The sequence below is a fragment of the Bufo gargarizans genome, unplaced genomic scaffold (assembly GCF_014858855.1).
Source record: "Bufo gargarizans isolate SCDJY-AF-19 unplaced genomic scaffold, ASM1485885v1 fragScaff_scaffold_703_pilon:::fragment_2:::debris, whole genome shotgun sequence".
Lineage (NCBI taxonomy): Eukaryota > Metazoa > Chordata > Amphibia > Anura > Bufonidae > Bufo > Bufo gargarizans.
In genome coordinates, this window is record NW_025334170.1 from 643,624 (window position 1) to 655,940 (window position 12,317).

Genomic DNA, 12,317 nt, shown 5'->3' on the forward strand with positions numbered 1-12,317 from the left:
AAACGGATCCGTCCCCATTGACTTACATTGTAAGTCTGGACGGATCCGCTTGCCTCCGCACGGCCAGGCGGACACCCGAACGCTGCAAGCAGCGTTCAGGTGTCCGCCTGCTGAGCGGAGCGGAGGCTGAACACTGCCAGACTGATGCATTCTGAGCGGATCCGCGTCCACTCAGAATGCATTAGGGCTGGACGGATGCGTTCGGGGCCGCTTGTGAGCCCCTTCAAACGGAGCTCACAAGCGGACACCCGAACGCTAGTGTGAAAGTAGCCTTAGGATTAAAGCGTACCTGAGTTAAAAAAAAAATTTGTATAATGGTGTTGCTTCTTTGTATAATCATAATTGTGAAGAGACAGTTATTTTTTGGCCTCCCTAATGTTTTGTCAGCCATATTATTCCCTATTTGGACTGCACAGCTAGATGCATTTCACTCAGAACCAAGGGACGTATCCCTTCTGTGAAATATGCCAGCACTTTACTGCTGTGATGTCCTTTCCCTTATTTTCCACTATATTTGTGTTCAACTCTAGAGCTCACAGAACAGATAAGGAGGGAGAAATCACACTTACAGACACACAGTGATGTTCAGAAGCCGCGCAGAACCAATTCTTTTATCAGGCTCACAATCTCAGCTAGCTCTGACATGCCCCCATTTTCTTCTTGTCATGTTCTGTATCTCTGTTACCAGGGACAGATCTTGCCTGACAACATGCAGTGGACTGCAACTTAGGTGGAAGTGGGACCCCTATTGTCGTTTACTTTACAGCCTTTTTTCAAGTGAATGCAGGTATATTTTTTTAAATGAAGTGATTTAGAAATGTGCTATTTGCACCATTCTTTATTAAATTAAATGGAATTGCGTAAAAGTACAGTGACTTTTTAAGGGCAGAAATCAAGGAACCCAGAGAAATCCATACACAATCCATACACACACAATTATAAGGCTGGGGAAACATGGTGATTTTGGGCACGACACAGTCACTCAACCAAAGATTGTTGAGTAGCTGCAACCCCATTCAGTTCGGTGGCTGCACTGCTACACAGAAATCTGTGGTCGTGCAACGAGTGTCAAGGTCAAGACTGCTGTGTAGCCCCAGCCTAAAAGTCACATCTGCCAAATACAGGTCCTTCTTAAAAAATTAGCATATTGTGATAAAGTTCATTATTTTCTGTAATGTACTGATAAACATTAGACTTTCATATATTTTAGATTCATTACACACATTACACACTCTGTTTCTACTCCAGACTCGGTCCACTGCTTCCGCAGGTCCCCCAAGGTCTGGAATCGGTCCTTCTCCACAATCTTCCTCAGGGTCCGGTCACCTCTTCTCGTTGTGCAGCGTTTTCTGCCACACTTTTTCCTTCCAACAGACTTCCCGCTGAGGTGCCTTGATACAGCACTCTGGGAACAGCCTATTCCTTCAGAAATTTCTTTCTATGTCTTACCCTCTTGCTTGAGGGTGTCAATGATGGCCTTCTGGACAGCAGTCAGGTCGGCAGTCTTACCCATGATTGCGGTTTTGAGTAATGAACCAGGCTGGGAGTTTTTAAAAGCCTCAGGAATCTTTTGCAGGTGTTTAGAGTTAATTAGTTGATTCAGATGATTAGGTTAATAGCTCGTTTAGAGAACCTTTTCATGATATGCTAATTTTTTTAGATATCATCAATATTAAAACAATAAAAGGCTTGAACTACTTCAGTTGGTGTGTAATGAATCTAAAATATATGAAAGTCTAATGTTTATCAGTACATTACAGAAAATAATGAACTTTATCACAATATGCAAATTTTTTTAGAAGGACCTGTATGTCTAAGGGTACATTCACACAACCATGTGTAATACTTTCCGATTTGCGGTCTGCAAATAACGGAACCGTGTGTCCGCATTTTGCGGACAAATGACTTCCTTATGTTTTCCGTTTTTTACGGTCCGCAAAAAACGGAAGGAAAAAAAAAGAGAGAGAGAAAAAAAAATAATTATGGCCTTCAAAGATATGGAAACGGATCCGCAAAAAACGGATGACATACAGAAACCATTCCGTATTTCATCCGCAATTTGTGGATCCATTGACTTGAATGGTGCTGCGGACAATAGTAGGGACATGCTTCATATTTTTGTGGAATAAAAATGCGGACACACAGATGCGGACAACATACTGAATGTTGTCCGCATATTTTATTAACCCATAGGAATGAATGGGTCCGCTTCTATTCCGCAAAATGCGGAACAGATGCGGATCGGACGCAGAAAAAATAATACGGTCGTGTGAATGTACCCTAAGCCACTCTGCTACACAGGGCAACCAATGTCATATAAACCAGGTACAGCAGCAAAGCAGACATATTTTTTTTTGCCGGAATCGCTTTAATGACTTTTGATGCCATAAATCATGTACATTTTGTACATGTACCACATGCTGTCTGGCACTAGTGCCTATAGATTAATGAAGTTGTTGACAAAAGTAACTTAAAGGGGTTGTCCAACCTTGAGTAAGTGATGGACTACTCTTAGGATAGGCCATAGGTAGCTCATCATTGTGCATCTGGCACCTGACAACCCCTGTCCAGTGTAGCTCCATCACCAGAAGTTAGCACCAGAACTACATAGCACTCTCAACACTGTAATGCAGGGAGCTTGCTATTACAGCCCTGCTCCCATTGACTTCAATGGGAGCCGCCCTGTAGTAGCGAGCTCCCTCTACTACAAGGTTGACGGTGCTGTGTAGCTCTGACACCATTGAAGAATCTACACCAAACAGCTGATTGGCGGGGTGCAGAGTGTCAGACCCCCACCGATAAGCTACTGATGGCTCCTGAAGATAGGCTATCCCTTACTAAAGGCTGGATGACCCATTCTATATAGATAGAGCAGAATGTATTAAGCTATTAATACAGCATAATACCATTAGAGAACTTGGCAATATTGAAGCTAATTACTCTATGCTCAGAGTGCCAAAAATGACCCAATTTATGCAAAACCATAACCTTTATTTACCTTGCTAATCCAGGAAGTATTTATGTAGCAATAAAGTCAATGAAGGCAGCTATAACTCCCCACATCTGGAGACTTGATACTACAGCATGCACTTCTTTCATATGCTCCACTAAAATGAGTAAAGAAAATTAGCAATTTGCAAGAAAACAATAGTGTTTTACATTGCTTGTTATGCTGGCCATACTTCAGATAAAAGTTAACTGGAATAGATGATTTTAGACGTTTTCAGCCAACTTTCATCTGATGGCCAAAGGCAGACTCTTGTCTGCCAAAGATTAAATCAGCCATGCTAGAAACATTGTTGGACTAAACTGTTCGGCCTATCATTTGCGACTGCGATCAAGGAACAGGGAGTAAGCTTTTTTTAAAACTGACTCCCCGGTCAGCCAGTTTAGTCTGGCATGTTGATGGTGGTATCAGATATACAAACGATCCCTCAGACAACTGATCGGCTGTTATAAAGCTGATCGTTGTCTGAAATGTATAGCCAGCTTTGATGTTGATCTGACGAGCAGAAACCATGAGAACAGATACAAATCAACCTCTGGAAGTAAATATTTCTTTTTATTATTTAGACAACTGATGAGGCACTTTGATCATCGGAATAAATCTGGTCTCCATGATGATGAGTTGTTCTAGATCTCCTTATTACTCCTAGTCTTTCTCTTCACCATGGGTGATAACATAACATAGATTCTTGTAATCCAGGTTACCAGCAACATCTGGACGGAATGATTTAAACATCTGGCTGATCTAGGAGATAAATGTGAAATAAGGTTACGTTAAAACTCAGTAAAATCTTTATAATATATGGTTTTCGTGATTTCTGCTACTTCAATTGTGCAATCCCATCCAATGTGGGACACATGTGTGAAGCTGGCAAATATTGCTTGTGTTCCATTGTTCAAAGAAATATCTCTCTGGCACCAGTTTTATTGTCCATGCAATCAAAGTTTACTGTCTCCCATGCTAGAAGAATTCTACTCATCATCATGAGTGTCCTGCATCTTCATCAAAAAACAACATGTATTAAAGGGTTTCTACCACCTCATTTGGACCTAATTAGCTGTCAGACACTAGCGATCTGCTAGTGTCTGCTCTACCTAACCATGCTATTCTAAGACCTTTGTGTGCAGCTGTTACACTAAAAAAACAACAGCCTCTAGGTGCTATGGGGGCATCTTTTCAGCACCTTGAGGCTCCGTCTACCCACCCTGCATTCCGCCCCGCTCGTCCCTCAAGCTCGCCCATCTACTCTAGATTGCCAGCCTCCATCTCATCCATAGGCCAAATTCTCGCGCCTGCACCGTGTGCGTCTGTATTCGGCGTAGGCGCAGTGACTGTCTGACCGCTCCCTGCGCCGGCATCTCCACTGCGCCTGCGCCGATTACGGGCATCGTCTGTTCCTCGGAGCACTCTGACGTAATCGGTGCAGGCCAAGTTTTTTTAGTGTAACGGCTGCACACAAAGGTCTTAGAATAGCATGGTTAGGTAGAGCAGACACTAGCAGATTGCTAGTATCTGACAGCTAATTAGGTCCAAATGAGGTGGTAGAAACCCTTTAAATCATGGTTAATACATATGTAGTATAGTGCATTTCTTTAGATGCACAGTCCAAAACTTGGCTTGCCTGTTTGCATCAGGGGCATAACTAGTGATAGACTGGTGAGACATGTGCCTTGGGTGCTGAGTGCCCAAGAGAGAAATGCCAACAAGCGGGGCTGGCATTGTGAGGAGAAAACTGAGCAATTGGCCAGATCCTCCATTCCCTAAAGGAAAGGGCACTGGTGTGCCAGATCCTGAAGAAGCACAAATTTCAACTGCATTCATGTCCACAGGGCACGGATACAGCTGAAACCTATGTTAAAGCAAAGATCCATAAACTCCTGACATTATCTATGTGATGGCTAACCTCCGGCACTCCAGCTGTGGTAAAACTATGACTCCCAAGATGTACACTTGCTTTGCTGTACTCAGAACTCCATAGAAATAATGGAGCATGCTGGGAGTCATAGTTTCACCACAGCTGGCGTGCCGGAGGTTAGCCGTAGGCCAGGTCAGATATGTTATAACTGATCAACTTGCAGGATAACAGGCTGAACTGGATGGACAGATGTCTTTTTTCAGCCTTATAAACTATGTTACTGTGTTTGGCAATTAGGGTGGCTGCACACATTGTGGGTTGCGCATGGTTCTTCCGCTCGGATTTTGTGTGGAAAAACCACAGGGTAATACAGTACTAGCAAAGTCTAGGAGATTAGACAAATCTCATGTACACCTTGAGTAAAGGAAAACTCGTTTAGTTGCCCATAGCAACCAATCCAATTTCACCTTTCAATTTCCAATGGAGCTGTGGTGAAATCTAATTGGTTGCTATGGGCAACTAAGCCAGTTTTCCTTTGCACCAGTTTTGATAAATCTCACCCTTTGCTATTTTCTTATGTGCATATTGTATTCTTTTTTTTTTCATGTGTGTGGATTTCACAAACACAGAAATCTGTATCAAATCCCCACCAAAAACGGCTCAAAAAATGCAACAAAACCGTGTTGCGGATTTCTGTGTTTATTTTGTGCAATTTTGGTGCAGATTTCTATTGGTGCACATTTTATACACACAAATTTGTTTGGGGTACAAAAGGTGACGCTATTACTTTGTGGCCCACAAAGGGGGGCACTTTGCTGTATGGTATAGTATTATGATCTGGGCCACAGATAACATCTGGGGCACAATATAAGGAAGCTATCTGTTTGACACTATTATATTTGGGGGCAATATCTGGCACAACAGTTTTCAGAGGCATTGTCTATGTGGCACTCTTGTTTTGGGGGTAACTATAGTTCTGACACTATTATTTCTATAATACCGTAGTTAGGGACACTGGGCAACACAGTATGTAAGGAAGATGTACTATACACATGTTTACTGCACATTGGGGCAGAAGATATATTAAGAGATTATCTTTGATGTTGTTTTAGAAAGTGGTAAAGGGAAGATGCGACAAGACGCTCGCCCTGGAAACTATGCGCATAATGTAGTGGGCATGCCAGGGTACTGCCAGCTCAGCTACCACTTAAGTGAATGAAGCTGAGCTGCAGCACATACACATCAAACCCTACACAGTGGACAGAGCCTTCCATTCAATGTATAGTTTCTAGCGCCGGAAGCTGCACCAAACAGCTAACCAGTGAGGGTACTGGGTGTCTGTCCTGAGGATAGGCCATCAATATCCTGGAAACCCCTTTTAACTCCGTGTTATAAAAACTCTGGTCAAGGTTACTCAGTTATAGAGTGCTTTTGGGTTTGTGACAGCATTTAAAATTCAATTGGATAAATTTACTAATCTGATTACACTTGGACCTTTCCATAAAATAGGCTAACATTTGGCACATTGCTAGCGCTTCAGGCTACATCAAGTTTTTTTACCAATTTAGAAATCAAACCAGTGTGCTCTTCTCTCCTGTTTTGAGTTTAGCTTAGCAGAAGGGGCGTGTTATTTAAAAGGGGTTCTGTACCTTTTTACTACTGATGATCTATCCTTTCAATAAGTAAATCTGCCCACTACTATAAAATATATTATAGTATACTCTATAGTATATTATACTGTTCTATTACATAGTATATTTAAGAGTTATATGAGTGTTTTGAATAGAAATGTTGGTTTTGTAAACAAGAGATCTATGGCATCACAATAGATGATTCATGGGCTATTCTTTATCTAGTGGTAGATCCATTAATAAAATATGCCAAATAATAAAACCAAAAGAGAATCATACCTCTTCCTGGCTAAATCTATCCGCTTGAGTTGTGAGCATTTCTCTGATACTGGAACATAAAAAAGACAAATCAGATTATCAGAAATATGGAAAAAAAACATGGCTTTTCAGTACAATTGTGTAACGGACAGGGTGTGTGGAACCACTGCGCCAACTAATTGGTTTCACTTCGGTTTAGACTTAACATCCTTAACCTGACACTCTCCTGGTTTTCACCCTTTAAACCCTATACAGAAATCTAGTCTTCACTACCTATTGGAATAGTCTTGCAATAGTCTAGATGGCAGCTGACCTACAAGGGTCAAAGACATTGGTGTGAAGCATCAAGAGAATAGGCAATGCTCATGGTCAGGAAACAGACAGAGGCCAGGGCAAGCAGCGTTTGTGCGTATCCATGAAACAAGTCCAAGGTCAGAGCAGGCAGCTAAGGGTCAATACCGTAAAAAGGCAGTAGTCAACACAGGAAGGTCGGGGGGTCGGAGTCGGTAAACAGGCAGAGCCTGGTACACAGGCAGACAAACATAAAAACACACCTTAACTAGGGCTAGCAAGCTAGAATACCTAAAGTTCTGGCACCCTCCCCTAGGGGAAGGTGCCTTAAGTACCAAGCAATGCCCAACCATTGATTGAGGAGAATGAGGATGCATGCACCCGGATGTCAGCTGGTTCCCGGTCTCTCCAAACACATTGGCACAATGTGACCCACTTCAGAAAAAGACCCCGCCCGCTGGCTTGCATGGGCTTATGACCTGTAGCTGGCCGCTCCCCTCCCCGCCTCTGTGAAGGGTCCACCCCTCCTTCTCTGGTGCTGGCAGCAAATGACCTATAAAACACCTTAGGGCTCATAGCCCCAGACCAGAATGTCGCAGGAAGGTGGTTCCGGGCCTAATTGATCCACCTGGGTTCCGGCTACAACTAGAGTCCAAGCATGGTACCGTTATTTGGTTTCTGTGGGGAGATATGTATATTTCCCCTCCCGGGCATCCTAGTATCAAGCCAGGACCACGTGGATGTTTGGCTTTACCCCAGGATCGCAAAAAGATAACCGAATTATGCCTGGAATGGACGGACGATTCATAATTCCTTATGAAATCTAGGTACCAACATGTCTGGGAGGTATCATTGATCCTGGGCAACGGCTGAGACCTCCTGCTGGGGGTTTTCCTGCAGGATTAGCTTGCCTCCAAACTGTCTGGTTGAGGAGTGACTTTATCCACCTGGGGCCTCCTTGAAGCCTGGACCCCTGGGGGCTTTATATCTGACAGCAGATGGCTGGGGGGTGAGAACATATTTTGCATGTACACTGACTGTGTACATGCCAAAAGGTGAATCAAATGACAATCCATATTCCTCAAATGAAGTGCGTATATTTTTCTAGTAGTACTGAAATACAACCCTATACGCTTTGACCAGAAAAAACGTAAAGAGTGAAGTGCGTATATATTTTTCTTGCTGTACTGAAATATGCCCCTATACGCTTTCACCAGAAATAACTGCAACAATGCAGTGCTTATATATTTTACTTTTGTTACTGAAATACGCCCCTATACGCTTTCACCAGAAGTTACTGCAGAAGTGAAATGAGAATATATTTTTCCTGTTGTAGTGAAATACGCCCCTATATGCTTTCACCAGAAATAACTGCAACAGTGCAGTGCGTATATATTTTTCTTTTTTTACTCAAATACGCCCCTATATGCTTTCAACAGAAATAACTGCAACAGTGCAGTGCATATATATATTTATTTTTACTGAAATACACCCCTATATGCTTTCACCAGAAATAACTGCAACAGTGCAGTGTATATATATATACAGGTCCTTCAAAAACAATTAGCATATTGTGATAAAGTTCATTATTTTCTGTAATGTACTGATAAACATTTGACTTTCATATATTTTAGATTCATTACACACAACTGAAGTAGTTCAAACCTTTTATTGTTTTAATATTGATGATTTTGGCATACAGCTCATGAAAACCCCAAATTCCTATCTCCAAAAATTAGCATATTTCATCCGACCAATAAAAGAAAAGTGTTTTTAATACAAAAAAAGTCAACCTTTAAATACTTATGTTCAGTTATGCACTCAGTACTTGGTCGGGAATCCTTTTGCAGAAATGACTGCTTCAATGCGGCGTGGCATGGAGGCAATCAGCCTGTGGCACTGCTGAGATGTTATGGAGGCCCAGAATGCTTCGATAGCCGCCTTAAGCTCATCCAGAGTGTTGGGTCTTGCGTCTCTCAACTTTCTCTTCCCAATATCCCACAGATTATCTATGGGGTTCAGGTCAGGAGAGTTGGCAGGCCAATTGACCACAGTAATACCATGGTCAGTAAACCATTTACCAGTGGTTTTGGCACTGTGAGCAGGTGCCAGGTCGTGCTGAAAAATTAAATCCTCATCTCCATAAAGCTTTTCAGCAGATGGAAGCATGAAGTGCTCCAAAATCTCCTGATAGCTAGCTGCATTGACCCTGCCCTTGATAAAACACAGTGGACCAACACCAGCAGCTGACATGGCACCCCAGACCATCACTGACTGTGGGTACTTGACACTGGACTTCAGGCATTTTGGCATTCCTTCTCCCCAGTCTTCCTCCAGACTCTGGCACCTTGATTTCCAAATGACATGCAAAATTTGCTTTCATCTGAAAAAAGTACTTTGGACCACTGAGCAACAGTCCAGTGCTGCTCCTTTGTAGCCCAGGTCAGGCGCTTCTGCCGCTGTTTCTGGTTCAAAAGTGGCTTGACCTGGGGAATGCGGCACCTGTAGCCCATTTCCTGCACACGCTTGTACACGGTGGCTCTGGATGTTTCTACTCAAGACTCAGTCCACTACTTCCGCAGGTCCCCCAAGGTCTGAAATCGGTACTTCTCCACAATATTCCTCAGGGTCCGGTCACCTCTTCTCGTTGTGCAGCGTTTTCTGCCACACCTTTTCCTTCCCACAGACTTTCCCACTAAGGTGCCTTGATACAGCACTCCTGGAACAGCCTATTCGTTCAGAAATTTCTTTCTGTGTCTTACCCTCTTGCTTGAGGGTGTCAATGATGGCCTTCTGGACAGCAGTCAGGTCGGCAGTCTTACCCATGATTGCGGTTTTGAGTAATGAACCAGGCTGGGAGTTTTTAAAAGCCTCAGGAATCTTTTGCAGGTGTTTATAGTTAATTAGTTGATTCAGATGATTAGGTTAATAGCTCGTTTAGAGAACCTTTTCATGATATGCTAATATTTTGAGATAGGAATTTTGGGTTTTCATGAGCTGTATGCCATCAATATTAAAACAATAAAAGGCTTGAACTACTTCAGTTGTGTGTAATGAATCAAAAATATATGAAAGTCTAATGTTTATCAGTACATTACAGAAAATAATGAACTTTATCACAATATGCTAATTTTTTAAGAAGGACCTGTATATATATATATATATATATATATGTATATGTATACCCGTATATATATATTTTTTTTACTGAAATCCGCCCCTATACGCTTTCACCAGAAATAACTGCAACGTTGCAGTGCGTATATATTTTTAATTTTTTTACTGAAATCTTTCTTGTGGTACTGAATAAGATACTAAGATATAAGCCACTAAAGGCTTTTCAACATAACACTTACAAGCCCAATAACAAAAAGTTGCAATGACAGAGCTGTCTAATGACTATTTAGATCCCCAAATAATCTTTCCCTTCACTTGTAAATAACTTTCCTATTAATGTCCCTAGAGCCTTCTGACGTCTCTCCCTGCACTAAGATGCTGTGAAATGATTACTATCCTTTCCCTGCACTTATACACAATTTTTTCTGTCTTTTTTTTCCACGTTGCAAATCAAAGTTTTCCTGAAATTCTGATCAAATTAAATTTTGTCAGCTTTGATTCGCTCATCTCTAATAGAGACCACTTCTTGGTGAAGCTCTGCCTCCTGAAAACCCATGAAGCAGAATCTGGCAGAATAAAAGTTCATATTCTCACTACTCCTGATGATAAAAGCTTCACAATAGGTATATCAGTACTGCTCTGACTAGCCCCAAACTAGCGCATTCAGCAGTTTAGCATAGTCAAAACTGCTGACAGAGTCTTTTAAAGAAAATATAAATCTTCCAACTTGGCCTTTAGTCACTATTCAAAATGCATAACAATCTGTTAATGGTTATATTCCAATTATCATTAGAAAAATGATGGCGATACAGGTGCTTTTATCTGATCCAGGTAACCCTAAGTCATATAGTAACCTTTATCTACGCTGGTTCTTAGTCAGGAACTTGCAAACTAAAGGGTTCATTACTGTTGCTTTTCACAATAACCTAGGTTATATTACCTAAATTCCATCCAGACAACCTTAATGCACCCACGTATTAGCAACTGTTGCAAGTCTAATGACTCAAACAGTACCAGGGAACTTTAGCATGCTGGTATTTTGGGTCATTAGATCCGCAGCTGGGTTGGGATTTTTGGTGGTTTGAATGAGCCCTAGTTGTCATATTTCTGACTTAAATTTCCACATTACTTAATTTATTTAAATATCCACATAAAATACTTAAAATAAAGGTATTTACTTGTAATACTTTGTATTAGTATAAAAGAAAATACATTTATGGTTACTGATTCATTTGCATCATGTAGTAAACATTGCATACTTACTAATCTGCTTTTATATGACCTTTACCATCAGGATCAAAAATCTTGAAAGCATTTAAGATGGTTTCTTCTGGGTCTGTGCCTACAATAAACATAATTCATGAAACATATGTCTCACATGTTCACATGTGTTCACATCATTTTAACGTGAAGCTAGTCAGTTCCATATCTATCACTCTCCCCAGATGTCTTAAGAAATGAGTTATCTTTGACTAAATGCTCTTCTGTCCGATTTGGCCCAGCCTAAAGAGTCCGCAACCAGAAATGACTTTAGCACCTTGCAAACTTTAAATTACTAAAAGAGTGGCAGGGCCTGGGGGAAAGCTGTCAAGAAGCAAGGAGTGAAATGAACTTATTAGACAGCCCCATCATTGATGTCTCACTCAATATTTCCAGTCACTCTGTTTGTTACCTGGAGGGCAATACCATTATTACTTTTTTTTGCTGGGTATTGATATGTGTGTAAAAGGCAGCTGTAGAGTTAAATGGTTTCTTAAGATGCCAATTTGTTAGAGTTGTAATAGCCATAATGTATAGAAACAATTACCTGTCAATCTTAGTCATATAGAAATAATGTAAAAATATATCATAATACTGCGTAACAGATACAGTATGTCATACTAAGATTATTCTGTAGGCCAGGGATCAGCAACCTTCGGCACTCCAGCTGCTGTGAAACCACAACTCTCAGCATGCAAACCTACTCGGCTGTTCTTGTGACTCCCACAGAAGAGAAAGGAGGATTCTGGGAGTTGTAGTTTCAGAACAGCTGGAGTTCCAGAGCTATTGCTGATCCCTGCTGTAGGCCATAGATAAAATAATAGCAAATAAACTGTGAAGGCTACTTCATCTACATTGAAAACTGCAGTGTATACACATATACTGTAGTGGAAAAGTA

The 12,317-nt window shown here is 41.4% G+C and overlaps 1 protein-coding gene across 1 annotated transcript in view; it reads right to left on the reverse strand.

The window, feature by feature from the left end:
• Positions 1 to 3,543: 3,543 nt before the first annotated feature.
• MYL10 (myosin light chain 10) overlaps positions 3,544 to 12,317 on the reverse strand; it is a 55,911-nt gene continuing 47,137 nt past the window's right edge. The window contains exons 5-7 of the mRNA XM_044273506.1: positions 11,423 to 11,501; positions 6,773 to 6,821; positions 3,544 to 3,751 (exon numbers count right to left, since the gene is read on the reverse strand). Coding sequence (XP_044129441.1) covers positions 3,653 to 3,751; positions 6,773 to 6,821; positions 11,423 to 11,501 — 227 coding nt within the window. The 3' untranslated portion in view covers positions 3,544 to 3,652. The remainder of the gene's footprint in view (positions 3,752 to 6,772; positions 6,822 to 11,422; positions 11,502 to 12,317) is intronic.